Source organism: Leptonychotes weddellii, chromosome 11 (genome assembly GCF_054177405.1).
Source record: "Leptonychotes weddellii isolate Sample4059 chromosome 11, ASM5417740v2, whole genome shotgun sequence".
NCBI lineage: Eukaryota > Metazoa > Chordata > Mammalia > Carnivora > Phocidae > Leptonychotes > Leptonychotes weddellii.
Window position 1 is genome coordinate 21,452,471 of NC_138379.1, and position 14,593 is coordinate 21,467,063.

Here is a 14,593-nt window from a genome sequence, read left to right on the forward strand (position 1 = left end):
GGGCAGCTGAGGGGGCCACTTGGGCTAAGCTCAGGATACCAAAGTCCTTTGTGACTCTCTTACTTTCATTGGCCCTGATTTTAAAAAGAGAGGGGTGGGCACCTGCACACATGGGATAATTACGCAGCAATTTAAAAGCACTTTTGAAGACTATGCAGTGTCAAGAGAAGACATCCTTGATCTGAGAAAAGAAAAAAAAAAAGCAGTTTCTAACACCGAACATTATATGTTACCAGTTTGGGGAAGAAGACTATGTGTCCACATGTGTCAGTATCTACATGTGGATATATATGTCCATTGAAATAAGACAACTGGAAAGATGGACAGCAAAATATTAACGTTATTCCTGAATAGTTTTTATTCCTTTATTTATGATTTTATTTTTGAAGCTCTCATAAGAAATCTTTTATGTTAAAATGTGTCGTGTTTCATTAAAGAAAACAAAATTTTATCCAGCTGAAGAGCTCGGGATGAATAAATGTGCACGGTGCCCAGAACTCTCTGAGCTTGATTTTGTCATGGGCGTTTTCTTTGTGCTTCTTTCCTGGGAAGCACTGATGGGACGCCTTGGTTGCTTTTATTAGGCTTTGTTCCTAAATGTGGAAAGCAAAGTAAGGTGTGCTCACCTCCAGTAGCTGGTCAAGCTGGGGGTTGTCCTGGCCTGTTTCCCCCTGAGCTGCAGGTTTGTTCACCTGCTCCCTAGGCCCACAATCCACTGGCCTCTCTTCCTCCCAGAATTATTTCCCTAGAAAAGCTTTGACATTTCTCTTTACTTCTCCTACCTAGTGCTTTTCCTCACTGGTAAAGTGAGGAAGTAGGGCTACATCCTTTTAACTTAAAAGAAAATATGTTACCGATCTCACTGGGTCCTGTTGAAGATTCAATTGCATGAACAATATAAAAGCACTTTAGTTACACAAATGCTAACGTGCTGGAGTATACACACATGACAACATTCAGTAACTTCTGCTCTTGGGGCTTCTCCCAATGCTAGTTTCTGGAACTGGCCTTTGGCGCCATATTGAGATTCCCTGAAATCTGTGCAGCTAAAGCCAAATGACCAATATGCCCTTTCTGCAAAGATAATTCTAATAAATGGAGGAAAAAAAGTCTAGGAGATTGCTTTTGTCTGCTTACTGCACTTTTAAATCTCTTCAGGTGGTCAACTTTAAATATTTCTTATAGAACATTTCACTTACCCATTAATTTCTTATACATATATTTTGGGAGCACTTTCTTGTCTCTGTTAAAGCCAGGGAGAAAGAAGGGTGATGGACTTGCCAGACCAGAGCGGACAGGCTCGAGTCACAAAACCATTAAAACCATTCCTTCCTCTTAGCACTTCCACAGGTGTCTACCTGTGATTTAATTTAAATCCCTCTGAGCCCATGAGTCCTGTAGATTTGGTGCTAATGCCCCTTTATGACGATCCATTTGTTCTCAGCATCCTACATTTTCCTTATCACGGTTGGTGCTTGTGTATTTGCAGAGTCTGTTTGCCCAAAGCCGCCACCTCTGTAAAGACGTGACTTCCATGAGGCTGGGGACAGTGTCTGTTTTTCTCTCCATCATATCCCAGCACCCAGCCTCCTACTGGGGCACGAGGATACTTGGTAAATACTTGTGCAACAGAAGAGTGGATTCATCATTTCACCCATACTCTTGGCCCTGAGCTCAGTGGGGAAACTCAGTGGTTAAATGACTTGCTGTGGATCAACCTTTTTTTTTTTGAGAAGACACAAATTCTCCATGGGGGTTGTAACAAATTACCACAGACTTATTAGTAACTTAAAACAGCACACATTTCTTTCTTCTAGTGTTAGAGGTCGGAGGTTTGAAATGAGTCTTTTAAGGCTAAAATCAAAGTATCAGTTGGCCTGCATTCCTTCTGGAGGTTCCAGGAGGGAATCTGTCTTCTTGCCTTTTCTGGCTTCCAGAAGCTGTCTGCGTTCCTTGGCTTGTGGTCCCTCCCTCCATCTTCAGAGCACATCAGTCCAGTCTCTCCTTCTGCTGTTACATCTCCTTTTCTGACTCTGACCGCCTTACCTCCCTTTTATAGCGGTCCTTTCGATGACGTTGGGCCCACCTGGGTGATCCAGCATACTTCTCCCATCTCAAGATCCTTAAATTGGTTACATCTGTAAAATCCATTTTGCCATATCAGGCAACACTTTCATAGTTTGGAGGGGTTAGGATGTGGGCATCTTTGGGAGGGCCATTGTTCTGTATGTCACACACAGAATCCTTGAAAAGGAGCCAGGTGGCTGAACTGCCAGACAGAATGGGCTTTCGGGGATCATTCCCTTTGGCTAAGATGATACAATGCCCTGGACCTTACCTATAAAGTTAATATAATGGGCTTGGGAGGGCAGAGGGGAGCTTGCTCATTGACGTTAAAAGAAATGCCAGTGAAGGCATTTTAGGGAATTAATTCCTGGGTAAAAAGGAGACCCAGAATATTCCACGGCTGGGCCAGAGGTGAACAAGCCTGCTGCTTAGGGGGAGATAGGCTTCGCTCTCTGTTGGAGTAGAGCAGACCTTACTTGGCCTTCTACATTTAAATATAAAGTCTTATAAAACTTGCAAATTACTTTTATCTTATCATTGCCCTCCCGGGAGTTATTAGTGTTTCTAAATTCTTAGAAAACCTAGAAGGATGTAGTGCTTGCCCTAAGGTGAACAGAGAGAGGGGGTAAGACATGAGCCACACCCCACAGGCATGTTTGCTGGACAAGCTGGGGGCTGGAGACAAGGGATTTGGACCCAAGACAGGCAAACTGGACCATCTATTCCAAGTAATTCTCTATGGATGGAAAGTGCCCCAGCTCTGATATTAGGAAATTATGGGGTGAAGCCAGCTCCCCTGGCTTGTGGTTCCAAGCCAGACCTACTAAATGGAAATATTTGACTATTGAATAGAGGGTAGCGTAGGTCTAGCATTAAGGCGGGTTCATCCAACACGTGAACAAGTTAGATGTGGTTCCTACTAGGTTATGGTCCTATAAGGGACATAGACAATAAGCAAGTAAGTGGAAGCATGGAAAGTGAGTATAAACTGTGGTAGGGGCTATGCAAGGGAACGACTGGGTTACTGTGGTAGAGATTAGCGTGGAGGGGTAGGCGGGGGTATGTACTTTGGGTGAGAAAGTCAGTGAAGACCTCTCTGAGCAGGTGTCATTTACAATGAGCCCTAAAGGATGAAATAGAGGTAGTGGGAGAAGCGAATGTGAAGGCCTTGAGGTGGGCAAGAGCTTGGTGGTTTTGAGAAACTTGTAGGAGGTGGGAGACCGTAGTCAAGAAAGGGGTTGGAGGGATAGGGAGTGAGGGGTTCTCAGCAGAGGGAGCAGTTGGGCTTTGTTCCGAATGCAGTGGGAACCAACACAAACATTTTAAGTAAGAAACTGATGTGCTATACATTTAAAAAATAAGACCCTTGAGAAATGTGGGTGTTCTGTGCTCTTTTCCTTTATAAGCTACTAGTTATTGAATGCTTACTACATACCGGGCACTGTGTTAAGCTCTTTATGGACATGATCTGATTTAGTCCTTTAAGCAGGCCCCTGAGTTGGAGAAAATGTACTCATTTTACTGGATGGTAAACGGAGGCTGAGTGAGTAAAGTAACTTGGCCAAGGTCTTACCCTCAGTAAGTAGCAGAGGCGACATTCCAACCCCAGGTCTGTCTGACCCCAATGCCTGAGCCTCTAAGCATTTTGTTGTCTCTCACTTTTCTTTATGTTAAAAAAAAAAAAAAAAAAACAACTGTGGCAAAATAGATGTAATGTGAAATTTGCCATATGAACCATTTAAAGTATACAGCTCAGTGGCATTAATTACATTCCCAGTGTTGTGAAGCCTCATCACTATTTCCAAAACTTTTTCAAGACAATCTTTGTCCTTTCGTGACTGGCTTCTTTCACGTAGCATAGCACTTGGTGTGTTTTCATGGTTCATCCATACTGTAGCATGTAGCAGTATATCATTCCTTTTCACGGCTGAGTAATATCCCCCACTCTTGAGTAACATTGTATCATAGACCACATCTTGTTTATTCACTTATCTCTTGATGGACACTTGGGCTCTTTCCACATTTTGGCTATTAGGAATAGTGCTGCAATGACCATTGGGCATACAAGTATCCGAGTCCCTGTTTTTAATTTTTGGGGTATATACATGGGAGTAGAATTGCTAGGACATACGGTATTTCTATGTTTACCTTCCTTTTTTGGTAAAGATTTATTTATTCTAGAGAGAGAGCACATGTGCCCCTGTGAGCTGGGGAGGGGCGAGGGGAGAGGGAGAGAGAGAATCCTCAAGCAGACTCCCCTCTGAGAGTGCTGTCCAATGCAAGGCTTGATCTCATGACCCTGAGATCATGATCAGAGTCAAAACCAAGAGTCAGAAGGATGCTCAGCCGACTGAGCCACCCAGGCGCCCCTAGGTTTCCCTTTGAAGGAACCACCACACCGGTTTCCACAGCACCTGCATCAGTCAGTTTCCATTCCCACCAGCAATACATGAGGGTTGCAGCTGCTCTGCATCTTTGCCAACTCTTGTTATTTTCCTTTCTTATAGCCATCGGAGTCCTGGGAGGTGGTATCTCTTCATGGTTTTGATTTGCATTTCCCCAGTGACTTGTGACGTCAGCCATCTTACGAGCTTATTGGCCATTTGTTTATCTTCTTTGGAGAAATACCTATTCATGCTACTTGCCTACTTAAAAACTTGGGTTGTTTGTCTTTTTGTGGTTGAGTTGTAGGAGTTCTCTATGTATTTTTGATATTAAACCCATATCAAATATTTAATTTGATATTAAACCCATATCAAATACTTAATTTGATATTAAACCCATATTTATTAATCTACAAATCTCACATTTTGTAGACTGTCTTTTTACTTCCTTGATAATGTCCTTTACTGCACAACATTTTTAAAGTGTGATAAAGTCCAACTTCCCTGTTTTTCTTTTATTGTTCATGTTTAAGTGTCATTTCTAAGGATTGATTGCAAAATACAATGGAGATTTACCCTTGTGTTTTCTCCTGCCCTTTCTCACTTTTAACCATTAAATTCTTTTGTATATTTTAGATGTCATTCATGTCATCCGGCTGATATCAGAAACATAGGAAGCTCAGCTAAGTCTGTCCTGGTGTCTGTCCTGCAGGGGCCCACAGAGTAGTGGGGGAAAGAGAACTTCACTAGTGACACTGTCACAATAATCTGTCCTAATCATTCCCAAATGCCAGTGTGAGGATCTTGGCTGGTCTGCCAAAGTTTGTGGGAAAAGAAATAAGAGCATTTTTCATACAGCTAAATTTATTCCATTTAAGGAACTGTCCCTTATTCTGCAAGTGGTTCCTTTCTTTGATGCTAGAATGTTCTTATGACCTGAGGCTGACAGGAGATGGTGATGGTTTTTCTAGATGGTTCTACCTGGCAGATTAAGGATGATCAACCCAGTGTCAGACTTCCAAATCTACAGGAGGAAAATAGAAAGCTAAATGGTGAAATTCGAGAGGTTAGAAGCCACTGCAGATGCTACCATGGGTTTATGTGGACCTGCAAAGCATGTTGGGGGATCCCTGCCCAGGGTTTTAAGGGAAGGCTTCACACAAGAGCAGATGCACTTTCTCCCTCACAGCTGACCTATTTCTTCTTCAATCATCGTCTTTGTGCAAAACTTTTAGACATGGAGAGTGGGGAAGAAAGAAGAGCAAATCAAAGCTCAGTCTGTTTCTTGGACTGGGTTCCCCTGGGCAGCCGCCGACTGATTCCTCTTATAGATTTTACCAGATGGTTTTTCTTTTTCATTTACTTAAGGTATGTTTTAAAAAAGAAAGACAGACAGAAGTCCTACCCAGAAAGGAATACTTCTTTTTTTTTCTCATGGGAAAGAACACTCAGTTGTATTTGGAGACTGAATGAAGTTCTGCCAATGAGTTCACCCTGGTAAAGCACTGAAATTCTCCCAAACATACTAATTAAGATACTTTTTGTCTTTTCTGTTGGTTTTAGCTTTGAAGATACGATAAAAATGGCATGCTGCGAAATTGAGGAGCCAAGTTTGGAGGAAATGACATGGTCTCTATTTGGCAATTAGCCTTGAACTTGAATGGCCTAGTCTAGAGAGTGTTCCCCAAACTTGTTTGGTGGCCCCAGTGCCTGGGCTGTGCTGGACAGTCGTTCAGTTGGATGGTTCCTCTTGGAGTTGTGCAGTGCATGACCCATGTAGCTGGAAGCAGTAGCCTGATATACTCCAGCAAAAATAGAAATGAACATAGACCCTCAAGAAATGTATGCTTGTTTATAAATTATTTATGTGCATATCCACTTAGATTATATATTGATAAAACATGAGTTCTTTTCCTTGTTTTTTTTTTTTTAATTTAAAAAATAAAAATGAAACTATTTTTAACAGAATTTCATCTGTGCCCCAGTGGATGGTTTTGAACACCCTTCAGGTTAGGCCACCCTACTTTGGAGACACCGGCCTAGAAAGAAGTCCCATGGCCTTCTCTCTCATTCGGGCAGGGCGATGCATTTGTAAGGCAAGGTTGCTTTGTGGCTACAGAGTACTTATGGGTCTGACCCCTTCCTCTGTCTTCAGCTGCTGGTTCCCATTTCAGAGTATACAGTCATTAATGAAGCCTGCCCTGGAGCCGAGTGGAATATCATGTGTCGGGAGTGCTGTGAATACGATCAGATTGAGTGCGTCTGCCCCGGAAAGAAGGAAGTAGTGGGTTACACCATCCCTTGCTGCAGGAACGAGGAGAATGAGTGTGACTCCTGCCTCATTCACCCAGGTGAGTGTGGAATGGGGGCCTCAGGCTGCCTTCGCGTTTTCTGAGGTCGTGAACGGGAAGAGGCTGCACACTTACCTCTGGGCAGGCAGGGATCAGAGGCTACGACGCCATAATATTAAAAGTGGCATAATCCTGACTGTTCTAACTTCAGGCAAAGGGAGTAGAAGAATTAGGACCCTGTCACCATTACCCTAATAAGGGTGTGAATTCATCCGCTCACTCATTCATTTAACAAAAGACTCAGCAGCTCCTATGGACCCTATCAGATACTGGGAATACAATGATTTAAATAAAAGACACATTCCCTGCATTTCCCAAGCTTACAGCCTGGCCGGGGAGATGGAGAAGTAAGCAGGCTGCTGCAATACAGTGCGGTGAGCTCTGTGAGAGAGAAGCATGAGGTACCATGGGAGCGTGGATGGCGATGGGGGCCGTGGAGACTTCCTGGAGGAGGCGATATGTGTGCCGAAGATGGAAGCAGCAAACTGAACAGGGTGGAGGGGATCTGGTAGAGAGATCAAGCCATAGAAGAGAGCATGTGCTAAGGCCCTGTGGTGAGAGAAAGCATCGGGTTTTGGGAATTGCAAGTTCCTTGGTCTGGCCAAAGGGGTGTGTGTGTGTGTGTGTGTGTGTGTGATGAGAAACGTGGAGAGTGATAGAGAGACAAAGAGAAAATATTAGAACAATCTCAGGGAGAGAATAGGGCCAGACCCTGAAAGGCTTTGCAAGCTGTGCGATGACTTTAGGCCATCTCCTGAAGCTATTTTAGCAACATCAGAGATCTTTGTGTAAAGACATGAGAGCTGATTTTCTCTGTGGCTGCAGTATGGAGAAAGGATTGGAGGAAGGGCAGGACAGAAGGCAGGAGGGGATCACGGGGACCTTAATGAATGAGGAAGCCCTGTGGATGGAGAGAGGTGGAAGGATTTCAGAGATATGCAAGAGAGTGGAATTGACAACAATTTGAGATTGGCTGCATGGGGAAAGGAAGAGCAGAAATCAAGCATGATGCTCTGGCTCAGAGTTGGACTTTGAGGAGGTGGTCCCAGTAAAAGGAGAGCATCTGAGGGTGAAGCAGGACCTTCCCAGGCCACAGTGTGCATTCCTTTGCTCTCTGTCCCCACCATCTAGGGGACAGTGATTGTCCTTTTTCACTGAAGTGCCTATCTGTCTGGAGGCCCGTGTGGACACTGAGCCTCAGACTGAAGATGTTTCCAGCGTGATTAGCAAGTCATTGAACAATTTCTAGGTGCTTTCCTACCTGCTGCCTGGCATATCTGACTTTTCCCAGGGGAGTCTTACCTTTCCCTGTTAGGCCGGATCAAAAGGAGGACACAGAGAGTTTCCAACACATTTCCCTTAGGCTGAAGACTGAAAGGATGTCAGAAGTGTATTTGGGGGAATTTCTCTCATTTCTGCCTTTCCCCTTTTTTACAAACACACAGAATGACGCATGTAACTGCCAGGAACTTTCTTTTGTGGGAAGCTATAGAAGTGGAAAGCAAATAGGACTCAAGTAAACAAATGATACTTTTAAACCATTTTCTTTCTTAGAAGAGAGTAAGCAATGCTGAATTTGAAAATTGGAGTGACCTCAGTATATAGCCTTTGTATATTTGATTTAAAAGAAATCCCACTGCCCCAGTTCCCTGATGGTGAGTGTGCTTTGTAGGGACATAGTGGAGGAATACCTCCAAATTTTATAGGGTCATTTTGAGAGCTTAACCAGGATCTCCCGACTAGGGGTCCTTGGCAGTTGTATTAAAGTCTTTGAACTATTTTCAATATTTTCAAAAGCCTAGTGGTCCCTGTTGGGGTGAGGGCAGGGCTTTGGTTTTATGATATGATAAGTAAGAGAACTCCAGAGGTGGTGTTTGTGCTTCTTACTGCATTGTACAGAAGGCAGTCCACCACCTGCCTCAACTGCACCCAATAGCTTCCTGTTAGGTCATCCAGGAGGCACCCGCTATCACCCCCTTGAGCGGTGCTGGGAATGATCTTTGGATCTAAGTAGTGAAGAGCTGGTTACCCTGAAAGGGAAGGCTGCCTAAAGGCTTCTTTTCTTTTTCTAATTTTCAAAATAGTGAGCTGATACCCTAACAGTCCCTTTTGGTGATCGAAGAGTGTGTGTGTATGTGTGTGTGTGTGTATGTGAGATTATGAATTTAGGTACTTTTATTTATGTGGTTTAATCCATTGCAGTCATGATCCATTTTCATGCATGCATTCCCCCCCATCTCAGGACCCTGGAGACCCCTCTGTGTCCTGTCTTCTTCAGACAAGACCACACTAGTGTTTGAAAACTTCCTTGATTTCCTACGTGACGAGATGTTTCAGGCTCTTCTTGTGTATTTTCTGCCCCAGGCCTGGAATCGGCCATTTCTCTAAGGAATTCTGATCTGAGGCCACACTCTGGGCATCTAACGTGTTCCTTGTTACTGGACTGTCATCGTTTTACTAGGGCTATTATTTATTTATTTATTTAAAGTGGATGGGGCTAGGAAATAGGTATTTAAAAAAAAAATGAGTCTATGCTGATACTCAAGTTCAAATGTAATAATATTCCAGCGTTGTTTAATTAACTTTGTTGATTTTGTATTTGTATGTCTTTTCCATCATGGTGGACAGCCTGTTTCCTAATAATATTAACCTGATCACTTATTGCTCTGTCTTATGACATAATATAATTGCACAAAATAGCAATAGCGCTGATTTTGTTTGTAATAGCACCATTAATACTAACAAGACCACTGATGATTATGGTTTTTATTGACCTTAGACTATATATATCCCACTCAATATGTATAGTCAAAATTCTATGTTTTAAAGCCAACCGATGTTGTCCTTTTGTCTGTGGCGTTATATCACCTACTTGATATATAGATAGATTTATTGTTTCCATCTGTTTTCTGTATATGACAACATAAGCAAATATACGTTTGTATATACATTTATATATCTTTCCCCTTCTTGCACAAAAGATAGCCTACAATAAACACTGCTAACTATCTTGCTTTTTTTCTCTTAACAATATCTGCTGGAGATCACTCTCTGACAGTATAGAGCCTTTTTTTTTTTTTCATTTATTTTTACAGTTGTATATAACTGCATTGTGTGGATTGCTATAGTATATGAGTATTTGGATTGTTTCCAGCCTTTTGCTCTTACAAATAATACTATAGCGAATTGCCTTAGGCATACATCATTTCATATTTTTGCAGTGTTCTTTGGGGTAGGTCCCTGGGAGAGAGATTGCTGAGTCCAAGAGAGGTACGTATGTCACCTTGCCAACTTTGCCTTGTCCCCCTTGCACTTAGCATTCGCAGCAGCTGGGTATGAGGGCGCCGTTTCTCCAAAGCGTTGTGGATTTTTGCCAACCTCAAGGGTGAGAAATGGGATCTCGGCATGGCTTTAGAATTTCTGTTATTTCGCTCATCATGGTAGACAACCAAGCATCTCTGCCGGTGGCGGTGGTTGCAGGCAGACCAACATCCGGGGGCACCGTGGTGGGGATGTCGGTAGTGACGTCAGTGGTCTCCAGCAGACCTGGGGCCCTCTGTGGACCCAGTTTCCTGTGTATTTTCATGTGGTTCTAGGCTACGTAGCTCTGAACTCGGTCCTCTGGCTTTTGTGGCAATGCTGTGAGCTCCTGAGTGTATTTTCGTGATAGCCTTGTTCACCTTCATCACCTGGCTGGTTTTTGTGGCTTGGGACCTAAAGTCTTTGAAGTTACCGGGCTGAGAGAGAAGGTTGGCAGGGTCACTGGGTGCACGCTCTGAGTCCTTTTGCCTCCTCAGTGGCACAGTGGATAGGGAACCAAAGAGGGGAAAGTGGCACGTGGGTGAAGATGGCCTTTAGAAAGCAGAGTGACTCCACTGGGACCCAGTTGTGGGCCACATGACTTACTGGAGTCTGATGAATCATGTTAGCATCTCTTCTCTGGTGGGAAGAAGCACTGGGACAGGGAAGCCATGTCAGGGTGGTGTGCAAGGAGAGGACTATGAGCCTCTGTCCTCCAGAAACCACATAGTCATATGCTGCATGTATACACTATGGGCCAAGGAAAACGTAATTTCAGCCAAAATCAAAGAAGTGTGCTATCAGCTCAAGGAAATGCCAGTTATTTCAAAAGATTGAGAAGCCCGGATTAGCAGTTCATCCATCCATATGTCCATTTATTCATTCACTCAAATAGTATTTATTGAACACTCGCTATGTTGCAGATATTATATTAAGTGCTGGGGATATATTGTTGAACAAGATGCAGTTCCTGACTTCAGTCTGTTATAGGAAAACAGATAATAGGCAGTTAAGATTGAGCATGACATATGCAATAGTAGGGATAAGCCAAGTGGAGGTATGAGAACACAGAATAAGAATCATAGTTCATATTTGGGGTGTATGTACTATGTGCCAGGCCCTTTATATATGTTAATTTAATTTTTAAAACAACCTTGAGAGGCAGGTACAATTTTTAACCGTTTTTTTTTTACAGATGATGACATTGGGGCACAGAGACCTTAAGCAGTTTGCTTAAGGAAACACAGCTGGACAATGGCAGAGCCAGAACGTAGCTTTCCATTTTGATAAGTGGGATTGGATTATCTCTTTCATCACTGCCTCCCCCCCCGCCCCAAGAGACCATGTTATAAAAATGACCATTACCTGGGAACCACTCAACCCTCTCTGGTGTGGCCTGCTAGTGGGGGTAGCCCGGCACTTTCCAGGGTAAGCCCGTTATTAGGCATTAGGGTTGTTTCCAATGGCATACTTTGGTTATAGAAGTATAGGACATGGAAGAATATTTGATGGAACAGGAAGATACTCTCTATTAGGACCTGAAAAAGTAAGTGACAAAAACAGAATATACAGTATATAGCATAAGTCTAATTTTTAAAAAATTGTTTTTCTGTATACACAGAGAGAGTGTGTTACCAGTGGTTGTTCCCAGGTGATGGACCTCTAGGTATTTTTAATTTCATGCTCTTTGCTTGTCTGAATTTTCTCAATATTCCATGATAAGCATGTGGAACATCAGCCACTGACTTGGAAGATGGTTCAGACCATCCTCCTAGACTCCTCGCTGCGAATTCTGGTGACTCTGGCATTTTCCTAGGAATGAGCATTTTTTCCCAAGGGCTCTGGCACCTTTCTAGGGGCAGAGGCCCTCGGTGGAGGTGAGGCCCTGAGAAGGTCCAGTTGCTCTCACATGCCGCCCATCAGAACTTGCAAGTGCATAATCTAACATCCTTGTGCTGGGACATGTTTCAGGTTGTACCATCTTTGAAAACTGCAAGACCTGCCGAAATGGCTCGTGGGGGGGCACGCTGGATGACTTCTACGTGAAGGGGGTCTACTGCGCAGAGTGCCGCGCGGGCTGGTACGGAGGAGACTGCATGCGTAAGTAGACCCCAAGGCAGCTCCCCTCTCTGGTGCATGCTGCTTTCAAGGCTCAGCTTGCAACAGACTGAGGTTTAGCTGGTTGGAATCTGAGTTCTGGAAAGCTTTGGCCAGAGGGCTTTCTAGGTAAGACTATAAAAAACAAAGACGTATTTCCATCTGCTGGGTGTGGATTGTGGACATCTGTTTGGAATTGGCGACAGGAGGTTTATGTCTGCTCTTAAATCTTTTCCTTTCTCCTAATTGCAGCCAAGACATTCTGCACACAGCATGCCTCGTGTCCATTCCAGAAGCAGTTGTGTATTAACAGTGGTCAGCAAGCAATGAATAAGGCTTTAAATATGCTAAGTCCTGGAGTGTGTTTTCAATCTGAATTTCTATTGGTAAATTTCTGGACTCCTGAGTTCAATTCCTGGAACCCACATCAAACTGTCAGCATGCCACTTATCCCAGAAAAGGGATTCTTTCTGGGTTCGACTTCTTCTCTAAGAATTACTTAATCTTTATTAGGGTTCCCCTCTGAGTTTCAGTAATCCTCTGAATATAGAGTGGAAATCTAACCTCTCAGTTTCAAACTCCCCTCCGCAGTGCCCCAAAGGTGAGTATCCCTCTGAGAGTCTGGATCTGGAGCAATGTACAAACTGTTATTTTGTTAAGCCTATGTTACATGCTCCAGGATGAGCTGACAGTCTGAGCAAATTCCCTCTTATGAATGATATTTCCAGTTTGCAGAGATGGAAGATGGAGTACTATTGGTATTCTTTGCCTGATCCAACCTGTAGCAAAATGCCATGAGTTTCGAGAGTTTCAGGCAAAGGATGAGCTGTGTGGTCTGCAGCCAAGGACCTGAGCTCTACCTGGAAGGGGTGTATTGGTATTTTCGGATGAACCTGGGAGCTAAATTATCCAGAATACAGATAATTTTTTAAAGTGTTGGTCTTGGTTGCAGCTCTAAAACTTCAAAGTCATTTTCGGCGGGTTCTAGAAAACTTAATTTAGTAGTTGGTAGATGATCTTCTAGGTAGGTTAGCTGTGGGATTTAACCCTGGTCTTCCTTTGGCAGCTGTTCCGGGAGATGGTATAGCATAAGGATCAAGAGTCCAAGCTCTGGAATGCTGCACACCTGGGTTTTTTGGGTTTTTTTAAAGATTTTTAAAATTTATTTGACAGAGAGAGAGAGAGAGACACAGCGAGAGAGGGAACACAAGCAGGGGGAGCGGCAGGCAGAGGGAGAAGCAGGCAGAGGGAGAAGCAGGCAGAGGGAGAAGCAGACTCCCTGCAGAGCAGGGAGCCCGATATGGGACTCGATCCCAGGACTCCAGGATCATGACCTGAGCCGAAGGCAGACGCTTAATGACTGAGCCACCCAGGTGCCCCGACACACCTGGGTTTTATACTTTTGCCAGTCACTAGCATTGTGCGCTTGGCCAAGTCATTTAACCTTGCTCAGCTTCATTTCCTTTTCTTTACAGTGGGAATAATGCTACCTCGTAGGGTTGTTTCAAGAATTCGGTGAGATAATGCCTGTGAAGCACTTAATGCTTTGTCTGGCACGTAGTAAAAGCTCAACTAATGCAATAAATATGTCATTATTATTCTATATGCTCCTTAATTGCCAACCTGGTGGGTGGTCCAGAAATAAAACTACTTTCAGTGAAAGTTTAAGAAAGACATGACTAGAGATATAATGCACAGTTTTAGATTTCACATTGACGTTCGTGGTATAGGAGATAACTTTGGGGTTTTTTCCCCTTTGGATGTGGGAGGTGGCTCTTTTTCCGTCTGAGTGAACGGGGTTGTGGTAGGGGGTGGAGCCATCTGCTGGCGTCGGCTCACCCATGACCTTGGAAGCAGGGAAAGTCGGTAAAGCGTTTAGGTGTTATTCTGAGTGCACTGAGAAGCCGTGGAAAGGCTGGGAACTAGGGTATGGCTGAGTGCTCCAGACTAGAGACCGGAGAACAGCTAATCCTGGGGAGGCAGGGACAGGAAAAGTTGCGGAAGGGGCTGATGGCGGAGCTGTGCCTTTGCTCATCTGTGGCTAAAACAGGAGGATGCCGAAGTGTCTGTGATTCGAGACGGCTTGTTCTTAACCACGGTAGCATCCTACCTCCGCTGGTGGGGCCCCCAGTGGGAAGCGAAATCTCTGCTGAGAGCAAGAGTGGACGTATGGCTGCCACTTGAGAATACCAGAGGTTTGGGACGGCCACGGGAGGACCAAGGAGAGGCACCAGCTCATGATAAATTAAAGCTTGTCCAGGCAAGACTGAGGACCCAGTGGAGGCTGGATTTCCTGTAGAGGTGATGCCACCTGGCCAGTGGGGCAGTGCTCTCTAGCAGCATGGGAGCAGAGGTGAATAAAACCAGTCATTTGGTGGATCCCAGAGCTGGCTG

At 44.1% G+C, this 14,593-nt stretch overlaps 1 protein-coding gene across 5 annotated transcripts in view; it reads left to right on the forward strand.

Annotated features, from left to right (window-relative positions):
- PAMR1 (peptidase domain containing associated with muscle regeneration 1) overlaps positions 1 to 14,593 on the forward strand; it is a 153,545-nt gene that overhangs the window by 93,891 nt on the left and 45,061 nt on the right. For 3 of the 5 annotated variants that reach the window (XM_081798324.1, XM_081798325.1, XM_081798323.1), the window contains 2 exons: positions 6,626 to 6,802; positions 12,074 to 12,202. In XM_081798324.1, coding sequence (XP_081654450.1) covers positions 6,673 to 6,802; positions 12,074 to 12,202 — 259 coding nt within the window. In that variant the 5' untranslated portion in view covers positions 6,626 to 6,672. Of the gene's footprint in view, positions 1 to 6,606; positions 6,803 to 12,073; positions 12,203 to 14,593 lie in introns of all 5 variants that reach the window. The other 2 variants (XM_081798322.1, XM_081798321.1) reach the window with 1 other exon arrangement.